General features: G+C 47.7%; 1 protein-coding gene across 1 annotated transcript in view; it reads right to left on the reverse strand.

Moving 5' to 3' along the window:
* Positions 1 to 11,510: 11,510 nt before the first annotated feature.
* Positions 11,511 to 21,143, reverse strand: part of Wdfy4 (WDFY family member 4) — a 226,542-nt gene continuing 216,909 nt past the window's right edge. The window contains exons 57-61 of the mRNA XM_057770469.1: positions 20,076 to 20,255; positions 18,958 to 19,140; positions 16,662 to 16,746; positions 12,857 to 12,968; positions 11,511 to 11,938 (exon numbers count right to left, since the gene is read on the reverse strand). Coding sequence (XP_057626452.1) covers positions 11,872 to 11,938; positions 12,857 to 12,968; positions 16,662 to 16,746; positions 18,958 to 19,140; positions 20,076 to 20,255 — 627 coding nt within the window. The 3' untranslated portion in view covers positions 11,511 to 11,871. The remainder of the gene's footprint in view (positions 11,939 to 12,856; positions 12,969 to 16,661; positions 16,747 to 18,957; positions 19,141 to 20,075; positions 20,256 to 21,143) is intronic.

Raw genomic sequence — 21,143 nt, forward strand, 5'->3', positions numbered from 1 at the left:
CTTATGCCCCAAAATAACGACACACAAACTCTATTCTTTTAAACACTGCTTGGCCCATTTCTGTTCATGTATGTAGCACCCCAAGGTGCGCTTACCGGGAAGATTCTAGCCTACGTCCATCCTGGGTCAGAGCTTCATCGTGTCTGCTCTGGAGAGGAGAGCATGGCGTCTGTCTCTCAGAGGAGCTGCCCTGCATCTGAGCTCACTTCCTCTTCCTCCCAGCATTCTATTCTGTTTACTCCACCTATCTAAATTCTGCCCTATCAGATGGGCCAAGGCAGTTTCTTTATTAGCCAATGACCTTCCTCCATCACCTCCCGGTTTGTTGATTGCAGCTGCACCGTGCTCTGCCTCAAAGGACCCGCATGTGTCAGGTGGAAGGACCCAGAGACAGAAGAAAAACCTAAGAAGTAAGCCAGTGTCAACGGGATTAGGGCAGTGGGACGCTCTGCCTATGTCATTCAGCAGTATTAAGAGTTACCTGTTCAACATGTGTGGATAGGGTCACCTGACATGGCCACCAATGTCTTCTTTCTTCTCTCTGGCCTGGTCTCTGCCACTACCATGTCCCACCAGGATCCCACTGGGCATTTCTGTTTCTTGCAGCAACCTGTATCTGTACTAAGATGTATACCTGGCTGTTCCCATGCCGGGGACGCACTCTTTCTGATCATCTAGCTCAAGTGAGGGGTGCCCGAGTTTCCTGCTCTTTGCAGCAGCCAGTCAGCATCCTTCTGTCGCAGTTGGCTGAGCTTGGCACAAGGACTGCGGAGAGAAAGCACTACCCTTGTGAGCATTGGGGCTGCTCAAACATACAAAGTGTCCCCTGCCTTGTGCTGTCCAGGTGACACATGTCAAAGGCAGAGGGGACCCCTGTACCGCTTTTCTTGTGCCTGTCACCTACTTGCAGTCCCTGAAGTGTCCTTTACCCACTGGCCCTGCTACAGGGCCTTCTGAGTTCTGTGCATGTGCTCCTCAACCTTGCTGACCGAAATTACACCATACCGCACACAGAAATAAGTAATGACACCCCCTCAACTTGGAGTTGACTTTGCCATCTCAATCTTTAAAGCTCTCTAAAGAGTTTCTCATGTTGCCTTGGACACTGACCCAGTCTCAACCCTGAAAATATAGCCCAAGGGTAAAAAGTGTTTATTTATTTATTTATTTTACATTTTTAAATGTTTGAAGACAGTCATTTTGTCACATAAAATGATAGAAAATTCTATGTTTTATCCATAATACAGAACACAGCCACCCTCATCTACCATGTGATGCTCAGGGGAGGAGTTTTCAACTTTCATGTGTGGGCATGAAATGCAGAACATAGAAAATGAACCTCAGACTCGGATTTCACTCTGGTCCTGGGCTCATGCGATACTGGGGAGCACGGTGTAGCTTCAGCTCCAGTCTGAAGCCCTGGATGCTCAGTCTGCAGAGCTGCGCAGCAATGGTGCTCCCGGCTGAGGGGAGTCTATGCATTCTAGACTTCTGCTTTCTGTTCACTGTGGCTTTGGGAGGCACAACCGGATCACCCACGCAGCAGCACTTGCGGTTTTTCTATTGCTGCTTCACATTCTGAAGACCGCACTTCTTTCAAGCAGGTGTTTGCACCATTTTACATCCCAGGGCTGTGCAGAGCCCAGGGTCCCTTCGGCCCTGGCCAGCTCTCAGTGTGCTCTGTTTTCTGAGTGCTCGCTGTTTGTACAAGTGCTGCACGGTGTCACTCGGTTCCATGGGCTTCCTTTCTCCTTCCTCCTTCCCTCTATTCCTCACTTTCTTCCTCTTTTTCCCTTCCTTCCTTTCCCTCCCTCACTCCCTTCTTCCTTCCTTCCTTTCTTCCTTCTCTTTCCCTTACTTACTTCTAATCATTTTTATTAATTCAATTTATTCATTTATTTTACATTCTGACTTCAGTTTCCCTTTCCCCAGCTCCTCCCACTCTCCCCCCAACCTCCTTTGCCCCTCCCCCACCAACCCACTTCTCCCGTGGATATCATGGATATCGACAAAGCACAGCATACCAAATTGAGGTAGGATTAGGCTCCTCCCCTTATACCAAGGTTGGGCAAGGCAACCCAGTTTGAGGAATAGGTTCCTAAAAGCCAGCCAAAGCCTTACGGGCAGCTCCTGCCCCCCGGCTAGAGTCCCACAAGTAGACCAAACCACACAACTGTCACACATTTGTAGAGGGCCTAGGTTGATCCCGTTTAGGCTTCCTGGCTTGGGGTTCAGATTCTGGGAGTACCTATGAGCCCAGGTTAGTTGTTTCTGTGGGTTCCCCTATGATGTTTTTGGTCCCCCTGGCTGGTACAATCCCTCTTCCCTATCTTCAACAGGATCCCCCAAGCTCTGCCCAATGCTTGCCCGTGGGTCTCTGCATCTGTTTCCATCAGTTACTGAATGAACGCTCTCTGATGGCAATTGGGGTAGTCAACATTTTCTAAGTATAGCAGAATATCGTTAGGCATCACTATGTTGATATTTTTTTCTAATCATGTTTGGTTCTGTCTCTTTGCCATCTGACCTCTGGTACCTAGCACACCAGGCAGTGGCAGGGGTGGGCTCACTCTCTTGGTATGGATCTGAGGTTGGACCAATTTTTGGTTGGCCATTCCCACAATGTCTGCACCATCCTTACCCCTGCACATACCACAGGCCAGACAGACTGTAGGTCAAAGGTTGTGTGGCTGGCCAGTCTCCCATTCCCTCCACTGGAAGTCCCACCCAGTTACAGGAGAAGACCAATTCAGACTACACATCCACCATAGCTGGGGTCATCTTTGTAGATTCCTGGGAGTTTCCCTTGCCTCGGGTTTCTACCTGATCCCGAAATGCTCCTTTTCCAGTCCTCTCTTTCAGTATCCCCTCATCTACCCCAACCCTATCCCTCGGGGTCCCATCTCTACCTGCCCCTAGTCTTCCCATGCCGCACATCGCGCCCCTGTGTCTGCACTGTGCACTGGCACCCAGTTCGCGAGCTTCGGGCAAGGGGGCTGGAGGTTAAAATACACAGACACACACAGACAGAGAGATAGTGACACGGGTCATCCTTGAATTCCCCAAGAATGCCCCCTTTATTGTGTTCAGGGCCAGATTATGTAGAGATAGCCACGCCCCCAGCCAGCCCACCAGAAACCACTCTCCTGCCATCAGGAACTCCTGAAGGTCTCCTGCTCAGAGCAGTGTAGACACTTAGATCAGGGGAAAACAAGTAGTTTACAAGAAATTCAGGATCTGGGGTCTCATTGCTCCCAACATTCCCACACAATCTTTTTTATTTCCTCTTCCATGGGAAATCTGGGCATCCTGCTTGAGCCCTCCTTTTTTCCCATCTTCCCTGGGATGTGGATAGCATAGCTGTCCTTTACCACTATCATTCACTTCTAAACAAGTGCATACCATGCTTGTCTTTCTGGGTCTGGATCACCTCAGTCAGGATAATTTTTTTTTCTATCTCCAACCATTTGCCTTCAAATTTCTTGATTTCATGGTTTTTAACAGCTGAGTAATACTCCATAGTGTAAATGTACCACATTTTCCTTGTCCGTTCTTCGGGTGAGTGACATCTAGGTTGTTTCCAGGTTCTGGCTATGACTAATAATGCTGCTATGAACATAGTTGAGCACATGTCCTTGTGGTACGATTGACCATCCTTATGGTATATACTCAAAAGTGGTATAGCTGGGTCTTAACATAGGTTGATTCTCAATTTTCTGAGAAACCTCCATATTGATATCCAAAGTGACTGTACAAGTTTGCACTCCCACCAGCCATGTTCCCTTCACCCCACATCCTCTCCAGCATCAGGAGCTGTCTCTTGTATTTTTGATCTTAGCCATTCTGAAAGGTGTAAGATGAAATCTCAGAGTCATTTTGATTTGTATTGCCCTCATGGATAAGAATTTTGAACATTTCTTTAAGTGTATCTGCCATTTGGGATTCTTCTGTTGAGAAATCACTATTTAAATCTTTACCCCATTTTAAAACTGAATTTGGCTTTTGATGTCTAGTTTCTTAAGTTCTTTATATATTTTGGAGATCAGCACTCTGTTGGATGTAGGGCTTGTGAAGACCTTTTCCCATTCTGTAGGCTGCCATTTTGTCTCATTGACAATGTCCTTTGCCCTACAGAAACTGTTCAGTTTCAGGAGGTCCCATTTATTGTCAGTCTTAATGTCTGTGTTACTGGCTTTCTATTCAAGAAGTGGTCTCCTGTGGCAATGCATTCAAGGCTATTTCCCACTTTCTCTTCTATCAGGTTCAGTGTAACTAGATTATGTTGAGGTCTTTGATCCACTTGGATGTAAGTTTTGTTCCTGGGATAGATATGAATCTATTTTCAGTCTTCTACTTGTTGACATCCAGTTATGCCAGCACCATTTGTTGAAATGTTTTCTTTTCCCATTGTATAATTTTAGCTTCTTTGTCAAAAATTAGGTGTTCATAGGTGTGTGGATTAACATCTGGGTCTTCTATTCTATTTATTTTGTCTGTCTGTTTTTATGCCAATACCATGTTGGTTTTATTACTATAGCTCCATAGTAGAACTTAAAATCAGGAATGGTTATACCTCTTGAAGTTCTTTTATTGTACAGGATTGTTCTAGCTATCCTGAGTTTTTGTTTTTCCATATAAAGTTGAATATTGTTCTTTCATGGTCTGTAAAAAATTATGTTGGAATTTTGATGGGGATTGCATTGGTTCTGTAGATTGTTTTTGGTCAGATTGCCATTTCCCCTATGTTAATCCTACTGATCCATGAGCATGGGAGATCTTTCCATCTTCCAATATCTTCTTTAATTTCTTTATTCAAAGACTTGACATTCTAGTCATACAGGTCTTTCACTTGTTTGGTTAGAGTTCCCCCAAGATATTTTATATTCTTTGTGGCTGTTGTGAAGGTTGATGTTTCTCTGATTTCTTTCTAAGCAGACATCTACAGAAGATTTCACCCAAATACAAAAGAATATACCTTCTTCTCAGCACCCTATGGAAACTTCTCTAAAACTGACCAGACACTAAGTCACAAAGCATGTCTCAACAGATTTATAAAGAATGGAATAGCTCCCTGTATCTTATCAGATCACTATGGATTAAAGTTGGAGTTCGATAAACAACGCAAATAACAGAAAGCTTCCAAACTCGCGGAAACGGAACAACTCTCAGCTGAATTGCCAATGGGCCAAAGAAGAAATAAGAAAGAAATTAAAGACTTCCCAGAATTCAATGAAAATGAAAGCATAGCGTACCCAAACATATGGGACACAATGAAAGCAGCGCTAAGAGGACAGTGCATAGCGCTAAATGCATGCAAAAAGAATTTGGAAAAATCACATACTGTGACTTAACAGTACACCTGAAAGTTGTAGAACAAAAAGAAGCAAACATACCCAAGAGGAGTAGACAGCAGGAAATACTCAACGGACTGAAACAAATAAAATAAAAACAAAAAGAACAATACAAAGAATCAATGAAACAAAAAGCTGGTTCCTTGAGAAAATCAACGAGGTAGATAAACCCTTATCCAAGCTAACTAGAAAGCAGAGAGAGAATATCTAAATTAATAAAGTCAGAAATGATAAGGGGACATAACAACAGACACTGAGGAAATCCAGAAAATCATTAGGTCATACTTCAAAAATCTATATTTCACAAAATTGGAACATCTTTAAAAAAAGAACAAATTTCTTGATAAGCCATATACCAAAATTGAGCTAAGACCAGATAAACAACTTAAATAGACCTATAATCCCTAAGGAAATAGAAACAGTCATGAAAAATTCCTAACCAAACATTTATTTTAAAAAATATTTTGAGTCTCAAGTATACTGGGATGGCTTTGAACTCACTAAGTAGCTAAGGATGACCTTATCCTCTTGCCTCTACTTGCTGAAACGACAGACAGCCTGTGCCAATATGCCCAGCTCTCCTTTGCATTTTCCTAATGACAATGACATTGAGATGCTTTCTGTGTGCCTATGTACCAAGCAGAGATTTTCTGTGATGAGGTGTAAGTTCAGTCATTCTTAGGTGCAATGTTGAGGCTCCAGATCCTACATGCAGAGTTTTGGAGTTTCCTCTGCCCATGGTTCACCAAGGGGCAGTGTTCCTGTGCACTGCAGAGGGCATCCTGGGCTTTAAATTTGACCACTTCGGCCTCTGTCCAGTCCTGTGCTCTAGCCTTGAGCAAGGCCTCTCTCCTCTGTGTCTTTCTCCATGTTTGAAGTGACAGAGCTTGGGGTCATGTGTGAGCCACAATGGCCACAGACTTTGAAGATCTGTGTGTTGGGCATCTGAGCCTGGACCTGGTCCTTTTACATCAGCCTCTCAGCTTGGCATAGACCATATACTCAATGAACCCTGTGCAAGACAGGTGAGTGTCTGAGTGGCTTACCAGGTGCTTCAGAGGAAGGTAACATTATCCCTATGCCAGTGAGAACTCCTTGGTGCCCAGAGCCTGTGCAGACCTCAGGCTGCAAAGCATCACTTCATGGCACCGGTGGGGTGGCTTGTTGCCCTTTCTCACCGTAACTATAACGTGAAGCAGTCCTGGCAAAGCACAGGGAAACGTCATGGATAAGGATGTCACAGGACACAGCAGTTTGGGGGCAGTCAGAGATCTCAGGTCAAGGCAAACACCCGTGTTCTCTAAACCTCCAGGGCACACAGGTGGACACACACCCCCATGCTCAAACACATGCCTACCTCGCACTGACATGTGATGTGTACCCGAGAATCTACTGATGGAAAGCTGATTTGGGCTCAGAGAGATCTGATTTTCATACTAAGTAAGTTTTATCTAGATTTACATCCGAAGGGTCTATTCATCCCCAAACATGCCCTGTCTGGCTGCATTCTAATGTGGGCAAATCCAATCCCTGAGTTCTCTCCAGGTCCTGTGACCGAGTTCTCCAAACTGGCTCCTGCTGCTGGCTTGGACCAGCCAGTTGCTGTCTCTTGCAGGGATTGAATTTCTCTTCCGGAGCATGAAGGAATGAAGGACAGGGGCCAGTGTCAATCAGGATGCTGTGGCCCCTAAAAGATTTCCAGAGGAACCTAGAAGTACTAGTAGCTTGGTGGTACCAAGACCTCATGGGGCCCTCTTTGGGCTTCCACTTTTAAATGCCAGTTTTCTCTACATAGGCAATTCATTTGTCATCCATAGTGTTACGATAGCCACCTCCCTGTCCAGGCGGCAGCTTCCTCATTTGGCAAGTAGAAACACAAGATACCTGGTTAAAGTTGAATCTCCTGGGAAATACTTGGTTTGTGTGTGCTTGTCTCAGGTAAAGTCAGGCCTGTCCAGACTCAGAGAGGGGTCTGGCCTGAGCCTTTGGATGAAGCCCATTCCCAGAATTCATATGCCCACCATAATGCCAACCTTGTGCTTTCTTGGTGAGCCCTGTTCTCCTCAGTCCTAGAGTTAGAAAGAGTCCAACTGCCCAGCTGCCTTTCCTCATTCCTCAGAGGATGTAGCAGACTGAGGGAGGCCCCGAGTATGCCTCTGTGTCAAATGACTGGGCAGGAGCATGTTCTGGGGGTGTGTGACCAGAGCTGACACTTCTCTGGGGAACAAAGGTGCTCATCTCAGTGGAATGAGCAGGAGCCGTGGAATCACCTGGTGGGATGGGGTTGGGGCCACAATTTTAGGAAGTTGTGATGAAAGGCAGCTCAACTGAATAGGAGGCAGTCCCCTCTGTGTGTTGTTTCTATTGGTTAGTGAATAAAGAAACTGCCTTGGCCTGATAGGCAGAACTTAGGTAGGCAGAGAAGACAGGACTGAATTCTGGGAGGAAGAAAGCAGAGTCAGAGGGACAGCATAGATCCATGGCCAGAGGTAGACATGCTGAAACTTTTCTGGTAAGCCACTGCCACATGGCGATACACAGCTTAGAAATGGGTTAAACTAAGATGTAAGAGTTAGCCAATAAGAAATAAGAGCTAATGGACCAAGCAGTGATTTAATTAATACAATTTCTGTGTGGTTATTTTGGGGCAAGCTAGCCAGGCAGCTGGGATGAACAAGTGGGCCCTCCTCCTACAACTGGTGAAATGTGGGTTTCTGACCTCTGAGGCCTTGGATCTGCAGCCATCTGGCCAGCCGGGTGGGATGAGGAGACAGCCACCTCTGCATGATTCCAGGACTCCCGAAAGCCTGGATTTCACCCCAGCATGCTTCTGGGCAATACTATCCAGTGTGCAGGGCTGCAGTGGCCTGAGATGCAGCTGGGGAGGCCAGCGTACCTGCTGCCCTCACCCCTGTTGCCTCTTGTCCCCTGAGTCTCTCCTCAGTCAAGTAACAGAACTCTGTTCCCTGAACTCCAGCACAGGGCAGGCTCAGCAAGGTAAACTAGTGAGCAGACATGTGAAAAAGAAAAGAGAAAAAAAAAAAAGCTTGCACCATGCATGGCCATCAGTCTGAGTTGGCTCTATTTCCTAGAATCTCATTAAATTTATGATAAATAATATATCACATAATATTCCTTACTTTACAGTCCATCATTTTATTATTTCAATCTCACAAGTTTGGGACATCCACCAGAGTCCTGTTTTAAAGATACAAAAACAAGCTGAAATGGATAGGAAGCAGACACCCTAAGAATGAATGGTGTCAGGCTCTGTCACCCATGCACTTAACGGAACTACCTTTCTACCTCAGTCTCAGGTGCCATCTGTGCCTGAAGGTTTGTGATGTCCCCTGCTCAGACCCCTGCACGGTGGCCGGGATCTGTGTGGTCCTTATCACCAGCAGCTGATACTCCTGTCCTGCCAGAATGTCCTTCACCTGTGGGCGTGCTGCCAAATCCTCTCCCTCTCATCCATTTCCAGGCCTCTGCCCTGACTTCCCTCTATCCAACCAAGATGTCTACTATGAGCGGGATGAACTGTTGGAGCCGCCATGAATGCCACAGCTGCTGTGAATCTCTGGTGTTAGCTCTACTAGATGGGGCTTCTCTATCTCAGACTAGCATGGCTCTGCTGTTTGTAACCCTCTCTCCCTGGACCAGCAGATGAACGTCTCATGAGCCTGCAGTAAAGTCTCATGTTTAATGCTTCAGGGACATTTATGTCCTCTTCCAGGTCAACCCAAAGTCATTTTCCTCCTGCAAGTAACAGCCCCCCAGAACCCTGTTACCAGGTGTCACCAAATATTCCCAGACACACAGCGGTGGCCAGTTCTTCCAGCCTGTCCCGTTCCTCTCCATAGTGATCTCTCCACTTGCAGCCCCTCTGTGTCCTCACAGCATCTCCATCAGCTCCTGGATGCCCCAGCATCCGCCTTCCACTGGCCACATCCTAGCCCTGTGCTAACATCTGCTAACATCCACACACGACTCCTCTAACTTCCTCCCAACCTTCTTTCTGTTTTACTTCACTCCACACAGAGAGGGGTGGTTGCTTGGACCTGCTGGTGGCACTCAGGCTGTGTTGCTCCTGGAACCATCGACTCTAGGCCATTTGCTACCATGGTACATCTACTTGTGACACAATCATTGCCTATTTGACTCTTGGGGACCTGCTCCCTGGGAGAGGACATCCATCTCGGCTTCTTACTCTACTCACACTGCCCTTCAACAACCTCCAAGCCTTTGATCAGAGCAACAGCTTTCACTTTGGTTCATCCCTTCTCCCTTGGTCCATCCATTCTCCCTTGGTCCATCCGTTCTCCCTTGGTCCATCCATTCTCCCTTGGTCCATCCGTTCTCCCTTGGTCCATCCATTCTCCCTTGGTCCATCCGTTCTCTCTTGGTCCATCTGTTCTCCCTTCGTCCATCCGTTCTCCCTTGGTCCGTTCTTCCTTTCTGCAGCCCAACATGCCCAGAGTCTAATCCACTATGACTGGTGTCATTCTCAGAAGATAGCAGGGCACAGGCTCACAGAGGTAAAGGAGAAAGTGCTATCTGAAGAAAGCCCCAGAAGGAACCAAGCCTGTTCGCACCTTAATCTTGAACTTCCAGCCCCAAGAACTGTGAAATGAATCTCTGCCACTTAAGCCACTCAGGATGGGGTACTCTGATAGCAAGCAGCCTAAGCAAGCAGGCAGCTGAAATGTCACCTGTACCTACCTATGGCATGGGATATCTTATGCTATCTCTCTCACCCAAGTCCCATTTGTTTGCATTGACATCTCAGCCCAAAAACGCTAGCAAGAAGACTCAAACCTGTCTCCCCATTTTCCCCTTGGGAGAACAGACACAGCAGGAGGAGGCTGTGGCTGGGGTGGGGAATCCCAGAACCATTTGGAATGGGGCAAATGAAAGGTAAAAATTCTACTGGCATGAATGAATGGAAGGCAGACTTTGGACCAACAAGCCTGTCAGCCCTGATAATGGTATAGATTGTGTTTTGAAAACTGACAGCAGACCCAGTCCTGGTATTTATGGCATACTTCTTGGCTTTCCTGGGGAGCAGGGCTCCCTGATGTTATAATTATGGCCCTTTGGCGCAGTCCCAGCCGGACACGGCATTGCAAATGGACTGTTTGCTAATAGTGCATGCAGATGATGTGGGGGGTGGCATGATCCTTGACCCCAGGGTCAGACAAGAGCCCTTCCCATCCAGAGAGGGGTATCCTGGACTTATGAATTGGCTCGTCCCCCAGCTTTCCCCACTGCTAAGCCCTTGAAGTTCAGAGATAAACCAGGATGCCCTAACTGCACTCTTTTGCTGTGTTTGCCATGGCCGTATACCACCTCACCTTCCTTAATATTTATCTGTAAGTTGGTTCACTGCTCCTTAAAGGTGGGGTGATCCAAAGCCACCAGACACCAAATTCATTTTCCTACCACCCCTAGGGCTGGGTTTAAGGGAGTAAAGACAACCGCCATAGCCTCTTCAGGCTTGGAGAAACATGCAAAGGAATCATATCCCTGCTTGGGCCCCAGAAGAATATGCTTTCAGAAAAGGAGCTGAGCTGCTTCCAACCCCCCTCCCCATGTACCTGCAGCTACCTGAGATTCTTGATGTTATTGGTTTTGATTTGTGTTTTTTTTTTTTTTTTTTTTTTTTTTTTTTTTGAGACAGGATTTCTTTGTGTAGCCTTAGATGTCGTAGAACTCGCTCTGTAGATGGGGCTGGCCTTAAACTCACAGCGATCCATCTGCTTCTGCCTCCCAAGTGCTGAGAGTAAAGGCATACGCTACCAATGCCCGGCCCAGCTACCTGAGTTTTAGTCCATTAAATACTTCTCCAAGATGAGGAACAGCTCACAATCAATGTGAGGGTTGGGGACATTTGGTGTCCAGTTAGAAATGGACAGAGGGTCAAGCTAGCCAAGGCAGGGCCTGGCTGGGAACCACCGCTTTTACTGTAAAGTTGGGGTAGGGATGCCCAGGCCTGGTGTATTGCCCTGCCTGAGGCCGCCCGTGTCAGGGTCAGGTGACAGTCGTGTGTGGCCCTTGATTGAGCAGCGGTCAACACAACTCGTGAACTTGTTGACTTATAAGAATTCAGACAAAACAGGGTGAGGTGACGCTTAAGCAGCCTTCCATTTGGGAAATGGTGTTTTAATAAAATAGACCGCAGAAAGGCTTCCATGAACCAATACCCGCTCCTTTCTTTTCTAGCACAGTAAGCCTTTGTAGATGAGTCACACATCAATTTCCTGCACAACTTGTCACCAGCTGGTCAGTTTCCACAGGAATGTCTACCAGCATCCTCATACAGAAGTCTTGTGAACCCCAGAGATGTTTGGGGTATACAGTACAAATCATCAGGTGTCCTTGAGAACTGTGGGAGGAGAGTTCCCCAAAAAAGCTTGCTCTGGGTATAGGGCCAGGCGACACATCACCTGGATGCCAGCAGCCTGCCGCTGCAGGCCCTGAGACACCCAGCTTCAATGCCAGTGCTTTCAGCATTAGTGTGCTCCTACCCATCAGCTGACCAGCAGAAGATCCTCCCCTTCTCGTCGCCAACCAAGAGCTTGGTCTGGTTTCTTGAGAAGAAAAAGAAAAGATAAGAACATTGGAGTTCATCGTCTGAGACCCACACATCCTAGCCAGCACCTGGGAAAACAGTGTATGGGGCTGTATCCAGGACACGGTGGAAGCTCCTCTGTCCTGTCTCCTCTGATGCTGATGGGGGAGTGGAAGAAATGGACCCTGTATGGACCCGAGGATGGGGGTGGGAGCTTTGGGAGGGGATTGTTGCAGATCCAGAGGCCCTGGGGGAAAGCCGAGGTTCTAAGGAGTTGGCTGAGTTCTCCCTCCATCTCTCCATCTCTGGGAGAACATCTGGCTGAGAAAGGATGGAGCTACATCTCTGATGTAGGATTAGCATGTGCACCAGCGAGGACCTCAGGTCTGCTCTTTTCTAGTCCCACGACCATATCATCCCACTCAGGCAAGCCTGGCATCCAAACTACTGAATTCCTCACACCGAGGACTTCAGAGGGCGATGGTAGGCCAGCGAGAGAGGAAAGAAAGATAGAAAACCAGCTGCTCTTGAGATTGAAACTCCTTAGAAGGGTTAACTGGGTCACCATGACAGCTAAAATAACGAGAACCCAATGTCATCTTTGAGACTACTCTTCATTGGATAAGGGACTTCAAAGTACAATGGTCGTCATCAGTAAGTTATAATGACTATTGGGATTCAGGACAACAGGACCTCTTCAAGACAAAACTACACAATATACTTCCCTAGCATTTGCAGTTCTTCATGAAGCTGCATATTCATGAAATAGAGATCAAGGACATATAGGGATTAACAACAAGATGGGTTTGCTTGGGTCCCTGCAGTGATGTGACCTTCCTGGGTCTGATAATTTAAACTCAGCTGGAAATACTGGAAATTGGCAAAGTTGACTGTAGCGCCCTCTGCTGGAGTCCTGGAGAAGGCCGTCTGCTCTTACCTAGTTATGGCCAAAGCTGTCACAGCCGGGCTTGTCTTGCTAGGCTTGCCACTCAAAGCAGCACTGACATCCAGCTCTCGGCTCAGGGCAAGGTTTTTGGCCCACTTGTGCCCTGTGGAAAGCACAAGAAAGAAAAAGTTAGAGTGCCCCGTGGCTTCACGGACAAGCCCATATGCACCCCATGCATAGGACCACACAGATACTAACATTTATATTTGTGGTCAGCAACTTGTTAAATTGAGGGGGAAAATATATTTAATCTTGGCCTGTGCTGTTGCAAAAAGGGCCGTCCCAATTTAATTTGCAGGCTGTGATAGTTACATGTGCTGACGTGCCGCGGTATCCATTGTGTACCAAATTGGATTTGTGTATTATTGCTTTCTAAATTGCATGCCTAGTTCAGCAAAATTGCTCATCAGTGTTTACTGGCTTTATGCTTAATAAGATGCCCCACAATACCTTGCTGCCAGGGTGTAATGCAGCCTGTAATTGCCTAGTAAAAATAAATTACATAAAGTCTGCATTATCAACTTAGCGAAATCCTCTCACGCCCAACCAATAATTAAATGCTGAGAGAATTTTCTCAAAAAAATATAACTCAATGATTGTTACTTCACTCATTCTAATGACTACATTTGGAGACAGACAGCAATTCCTTCAACGTGAAGGGTGAGATGGAGAAACAGCATGTGGGCACGTCCCTACGAGACACGTCATTGTCTCAGGGCCTGAATGGCACCGCACCCCCAGTGGTGCTGAATTGGCCACTTAGGGGTGCAGAGGTTCAGTGCACCAGGGGACACACGAGGATATGAGTAGAGAACACGGCTCGTAGGAAGGGACAGACACTTGGAAATCTGAGCACAGCTCCAAACATCACGCTTTCCCTGAGTCCAGATCTAGGAGCTGCTTTCGGAAGCAGATCATACTTTCGGTGGTGGTGTTCTTACTGCAAATGAGGAATAAATGCGTTCCGGGCAGAAATGAGATTACGGCTGCCTGAAGTGCGCATCCTCAGCGTTTACAGATCTCCTCTCGTGCCCCTTAAGACATTTGAGGGGTGCAATAACATATGCACCAATAGGACACATATGCAAATATTCGCATGCCGTGCTTAATTCTGATCCCTTCCCAACAAAACGGCTTTGAGCAATATGATGAGGGCATCGTGCTTCCTTCTTAGAGACCTCCAGTGGGTTATGTTCACAAATTTGTTCTCAGATTTGTTGACTTCAACAGAGGCGCAATCCAATTTTCTGTTAACTCTGTGTGCCCCACCCCCACCTTGTCGGCTCATCTGAGTTGTAACCCTGCTCCTAACTGTCAGTTCCGCAGGGCAGCTGTGACCCCCAGGTCAGGACAGACAGCAGGGGGACAATGCGGATCCTGGAACTCCCTGCCAGCCAGAAACCATCTTGTAATTCCCCTAATGTCATCATCGCTATATTCAAAGAGAAAAGTTTTAGAGGTCTGAGGAATGAACTCTGTAGAGTAGATTTTTGTCTACTATTTCTCTGTCCCCAGCACCCTGCATGACTGGAGTCACAGGGGGATATTCTCAACTAGCCGAAAAGAAACAGGGCCACACCAGTTGTGAGGGACGGAGTTGGGTCTCCAGCTTAGTCTCCTTCCTGTTCGCCAGACTACATGGCCGTTACTCTTGGTACCTAAGAGAAGCTGGGGTCCTCCACCATGCACTGAGGATCTGTCGGCCAGGACCTGAGCTCACACTTCTGGCTCTGAAGGGCAGTTGATCCCGAGACCTATGTAGGTCCTGTGACTTTCAGTGTCATACATGTGTACATGAGACGCGTTTCACAAATAGCCAAGGGAAAAGGATGCCTGAGCTGGATCCTTCCAGGGGGACAGAAGCAGGGGAGGGGGTGGAAATGTTGCTCTCCAGAGAAACACAGAGCACACGGCCAGGCCCTCCTCATGGCCTCGAGTCACGCTGGAGGAACAAGGACACTGACCTGGAGACGGCTCTTGGTTTGATGATGTCTATGCTCTGACTCAACCCAGATTACCAGCCAATTGCTGGAAATGCCGAAGGATGGGATTTTCAGTCTAGACAGAGTGTAGGACAGAGAGGAGCCCCAGCAAACATCCGTGAGTGCTTACAGAACTCACAAATGGGTGCCTGGATGAATCAGGAAGGCACAAAACATGCAATAGAGGCAAACTAATTGAAAATGGTCACTACATGGCCAAGGGAGCTCTGTGGGGTCGGAGAAAGTCTGATCCTGTGGACAGTCATGGGTCTGGAGCTAACATGAGTACTTGGCCGACTGGGGAACTCTCCAAGTATGGTAATGTGCTTCCTTCATTGGGGGCCGAGGAGGGACAGTTTGGCTCTGGACTGAAGTCTTCTAAAGAAGGAGATGAAAGGGGGAATGTTTGCAGTGGAGGGAGTGATGGTGGCAGGGATGATGGCAAAGACGGAAGTGAAGTAGTGTCAGCTATGAGGACGAGGCCTTTACCTGCATTGTATTGCAGGTGCTGCTGGTGGTGATGGCATGATTGCACTTGAGGTCAGGGTGACTGTGGCTGCTGTAGTGGCAGAAGTGAGGATGGTGGCAAGCTTTGGGGATGACCTTAGGCAAGTTACTGAGCTGCTCTGTGCCTCAGTTTCTTTATCTCTATGTTGGGCAGCTTGCTACAGTCTGCTGTGCAGGACTGCAATGAGAAAGGAGGGGTGTGTAGGAGGGTTCAGAGTGTCTCATGCTCTCTGAATCTCAGCCCTGGGTATCCTGGGTGGTGGAGATGGCAGAAGGGTTTTGTGTTTCAGTCTCACCTGCTATAACGAGAAGGCTTTGCCACCAGATAGAGGTCCTCTTGTTGTACATATAACTGGGAACACATGTGATATTTTCAACCCATCAACTGAACTTTTTCAGGGGCGTGGGCTGAGTCCCAGGATGGAGCACTACATTTGTATTAAACCCATGGCTAAATGGGAAGGGAAACATAATGAAGGCTAATGGGGCATCTGAGGCACAGTAGAGCCACCTCCTCCTCACTGGGAGAACAGCCCCTCCCTTCTGTTTACAGGATGCTAACCAGTTACATCCAGATCCCGGGCTGTGGACTCTGGCTTTCCAGTACCATCGGGGAGCATCAAAGAAGAACACGAGGGCATATGCACACCCCAAAGACCTGGGTACCTGACACCCACCATGTCATTGTCCACTGTCCAATGGGTACCATAGTCCAAATGAAGGACTCAGTGGGGCTTTTCATGGTGCTTCATGATCCACTAGATGCTTGCAGGACACAAAGTGTTCTCTGATACCCTCCCTGCCACTGTCTGGATCTGAAGTGTCTCTCAGGTTCATGCTGGGAATGCTCGGAGTCCAGCACTGCTTTGAAGGCCATAGGGCCTGTAAGGGATGGAGACTGTTTGGCAGGAACATGTCACGGGGTGGGCACTTGTCTGTGTCATACCCAATGCTGGTCATGCTCTAATGTTCTGCTCCCTGCTCTGTTGCATGGGGACGTCTAACGTGTCACACATCCTCCGCCACAGATGGAGTCACTCCTGCCACTGTGCCTTCTCCCCAGTGAGGGACTGAAATGCCTGAAACCATGAGCCAAAGTAAACCATCCTGTCTCTGACCTGTGTCTGTCGCGTATGGGATCGCAGAATGCAAAAAGTCATGGATCTAGTCCCCACCCTGGCAGCGCTTTCTAGAGCACCCGTGGCCTCCCTAAACTCAGACGCTCTGGGTGGGCTGCAGCCCTGGTACCAAGACAGGGAGAGAGGAGTACAGGAGGGCAGCGTGAGTTAAGCTCCTCAAACGGGTACCTCTGGGGCTTAGGGGCTCAGTGGAGGGCTCTTCTGTCACTGCCTTCCTGGGAACAGACATCTTCACGTCCTCTGTCTTCCAGATCTGTCCAGAAAAGAGAACATGTCATGCTTTGTAGAATGGACCTGTCTTCAGGGTCAGGGTGGTCCACCCCATTCTCTTGCATCTGGGGGAAGGGGTGCTGGCAGATGGGGATGTGCTCTGAGTATTCACTTCTGGTGTTATTATCAGGAAAACGGTTATCTAGGCTCCAGCCTCCCTGTGGTGGTTCAGCCTGTAACAACAGCAGTTTGGATGGCTTTATTCTCTTCCCTGAGGCTCTCAAGTGGATCTCCTCCTCCTCCTCTTCTCTGCAATCCTTTATCAGTTCGGTGTGTGTGTGTGTGAGAGAGAGAGAGAGAGAGACAGAGAGAGAGAGAGACAGAGAGAGGGAGAAACAGAGAGAGACAGAGAGAGAGAGAGATCACAGACATGCATACGTGAAGATGTGAAGGCACATGCACCCATGTATAAGCCTGTGGAGGTCAGAGGTCACCTTCGGGTGTCTAATTTCCATTCTCCTTCCTCTGTTTTGAGACAGAAGCTCTCACTGAAGAACTTGCCCTTTCAGCTAGACCAGCTAATTAACAAGCTCTCGTCACCACCCCCTAATGCCTGGATTTCACACACAAACCACTTTTTATTTTAAACCTAGCTTTTGCATGGGTGCCAGAGATGTGAGTTCAGGTCTTCGTGCTTGAGCACATATTTTAAGCCATGGACCCATCTCCCAAGCTCCTCCTATACCTTATCTAACCTTAAACCCTGCCGTCTGCTTGTCATATTGTCACTGAGTCAACCACTTAGACCCTACAGTCGATTTTCCTGCTGTCACTGAGGGAATGCCTTCTTATTCTGCCATCTTCTAGGCCCACCTGTCTTCTGGGTTTGATCCTAAACCTTGTGTGTGAGAGCCCTCAGGATGATCACAGGTGGCTTATGTCCGCTGAAGGCAAAACCAGCAACGGTTCAAAGGTTTCTGTGTGCTCCCCAGCACCTCACAGAGCTGGGGCCAGGAGGTTCCAGGAGCCCCGTCACTACCCTGACTGAATGAAGGCTGAGCTCACAGTCACCTCCTCCGTGTGTCTGCTACAGACTCAGGGAAGAAGCACTCACCGCTCAGTCATCCCAGTTCCTCTTTCTTGTCTGCATTCAGATCATACCCACCAAAGCAAGGTCTTTTTGACCTTTTATTTCCTGGCCAGGTAAGGACGCAGGTCATGTGCCCCTCACTGAGAACATTGTCGGTGATCTTCCTGGGGACATCTCTCTCCAGGCTCATCTCTTGCCATTCATGCTGGCCGACTGAACTCCCAATATAGCAACTGTTCCGCATCCTTAGAGCTCAGCTAAAACGCCACCTCTCCCGAGGTCTGTCTGGCAGAGGGAAGTACGTGCTTCTCCTGAGCCCTACTGCATCACCCCATTTCTCCCCCAGAAGCCCCGTATTCTCACAGGTCAGCACTGTGGGCAAGCCTCTCAGTTATTCACAGTTGTCTCCCATTCTTTCATCCTCCATGCCAGTCTCAGAGAAAACAACCTGAGCCCTGTTCTTCCGATCTCATCCCCTGGCTTCAGTGTTTCCCTCTCTTCGTGGCTTCCAGAAACTCCTTTCTTAAGCTCATGGTACTCTTGATTATCTCAGCCACGAGACACTCCACATGAGTAACATTTTACATGTACTCTTCCAAAAACCTGAGTGTCCCAGGGAAAAGTGCCTGGCAGTGGCTTATACAAAATCCTTGGCACAGGATTAAGAGTTAAGTAAGTGGGTAGATGGATAGACGGATGGTTAGATAGTTGGATGGGATGGTTTAATGGATGGATAGAAAGATTGCTGAAAGCTTGGATAGATAAGGGATGGATAAGTCAGTGGGTCGAGGGATGAACAACCAGGTATGTGGGTAGATGGATTAGTGAGTGGATAAATGGGTTGATTCATTTCACATATTGTTTTTTTTTCAGTATTGTGTTATCATCTGCTGAACTGGACCATTCATTATTCATACCTTCACACCTTATAATACTTTACTATATGTGTATGTATGTGTGTGCAGTGCCGTATTCTCTCTCCCTGTCTCTCATTTTTCTCTTGGCCGTGAAAAAGCACCACCTTTCCCTTGATTTGCTATACGTAACTAGTATGGAATACTTTCAAATTTCATATGCGGTACTTGGCCCATGGAGGCAGTGAAGAAATGAGATAAACACAATTATCCTCCCGTGTACTCATTCTGCGCCCCCAAACACACTTACCCGGACCATGCCATCCTTACTCCCTGTGATGATGACATGGCTTGCATCCCACACTGGTCCCTCCACTATGCAGCAGCATGTTATGGTTCCTTCTGGGCCCCAGGCTGTGGTAATACTGGCCAAGGGCTGACCATTGACATCCCACAAGGACAAATGGGCTCCGGCACAGGAGACAATGGTTCCCTATAGCAGTGAGAGTTGGCTTTATTCTATGCAAGATTCACCAGCACTTTCTCCAGCTCAGTCCCCCAGTTTGTATACCAAAGTACCCCAACTTATCTTCTTCCAAGGCTTCAAATCTCATCAACCCACTTAGACATTTACAGTTTGATGGCATTGTTGAGATGTAGTAGAAACTAGGTTTTTCTAAGTTGGAATAAACAGGTCACTGGGGGCATGCCTTTGAAGGGTATATCTTGTCTCTGTTCTTTGGGGGCACTCTGTTTCCTGGATACCATGCCATGAGCAACTCTGCTCCGCCACGCCCCATCTAAGTATTTTTCTGCCTTGTCTTGGACCTCAAGCAATCGAGCCAGCTGAGCCCAGACTGAAACCTCTGAAATGGAGCCGCAATAAACCTGTGCGTTATGACACTGGCCCAGGCTTTGGGCTACTCCAAGATCCTGATTCCTAACCACATCTTGACTTTCACAGCAGACAGCCTGAAGACTGCTCCTGTTTCTCTGGATAAGAGACCTTTGATTGGCTGTCCAGCAGTGCCTCCATGAAGAAAATGTGCATTTCATCTGGCGGAGGACACACAGAGGTGCCAGTGACAGCAAGTGGCTCATAGAACTTTGCAATGTCCTTTCAGAAGTAATCTTCAGGGAGAGAGCGAGCCCTAATGCCTCCTAAAATACTCCTTTATATCTTGAGTGTAACTTACTCTGGGCACATCTTCCTGTTTAACCTTGCTGTACCTATACCAGAGCAAAGACCCCCTAGTGCCTACCTTCCACTGGCAGAGGATGGTTGGCACACATGGGGCCTGATCCACATTTGGGAATGACCGGCATATGTCTGTCCCTGGGTTTTGCGGTACTATCCAACACAGTATTTGTGTAGACCCCAAGACATGGTGAGTGAACCCAGACACGCAGAAATGAAAAAGGCCTCACCGAAACATCACTGATGGCAATAGCGGAGATCCCTTCCCGGTGGACAGGCAGGCAGGCCACTCGAGAGAAATGGTCCAGGTCCCAGAGGTTACAAGTGCGATCCTGGGAGCCACTCACCAGGAGGCTGAAGGTGACTGAGGCTGTCAGACATGTGACAGCCTGGGTGTGTCCATACAAGGCCTAGGAACAGGAGGCATAACCAGAAGCTATGAGAGAGACTCATAGTATAGCTACTAGTGGGTTGCTGCTGCTTCTGGGCCTCAGATGAGGAAATGAAAATTCAGAGCGAGCCAATGATTTTAAAGATGAAGGGGGCGGGGGAGTGCATGTGTGTGTGTGTTGGCCTCTTGGTGGCATCCATTTCTAGGACCTGAGATCTAGCTGGAGAGAAGAGATAGTCCTTTTGTAGTAAGTAATCCAGCCCAGAGTTTCCTTATGCTTTTTCCCCTTTTTGAATTCTTCTTGTATCTGAAGCAGCTCCTAGCACAGTTAGTATGCAAAGGTTTCAAAGGGCAAAGTATATGCCCATACCAGAAGCCTCATCAAATCTGGGAGCTTAGTGAATTGGCCCCTGGTCTTCCAAATCAGGAACTCTGGTGATGGAGCCCTGGAATCTGTATTCTTTCACATCAAAGAAATTCGTATTCAGGCTGGAGATGTACTGCACTATGGGAGACTCAGAAACAAAACAGTCCTTAAACCAGACTGGGAAGACCGCAGGATAACACAAGAACACAGTCCACAAAATCAACAAAGCAGGGTTCTCAGGGACTCGACAATCAGGGAGCCTGCGTGGGTCTGAGCTAGGCCCTCTGCATATAAGTTATGTTTGTGTAACCTGGTGTTCTTGTGGGACTCCTAACAGTAAGAATGGAGGTTGTCTCTGACTCTTTCACCCTCTTCGCACCCTTTTCCTCACACTGGGTTGCCTAGGAGTAGATCTAGGGGAGAGGGGAAGTGCAGGGAAGGGGCTGGGATAAGTTGAGGGAGGGGAAAGTGCAGCTGGGGTGTAATATATGAGAGAAGAATAAAAAAATCACATTTTTTTTAAAAAGCTTAATCTTTTGT

The sequence above is a fragment of the Chionomys nivalis genome, chromosome 5 (genome assembly GCF_950005125.1).
Source record: "Chionomys nivalis chromosome 5, mChiNiv1.1, whole genome shotgun sequence".
Lineage (NCBI taxonomy): Eukaryota > Metazoa > Chordata > Mammalia > Rodentia > Cricetidae > Chionomys > Chionomys nivalis.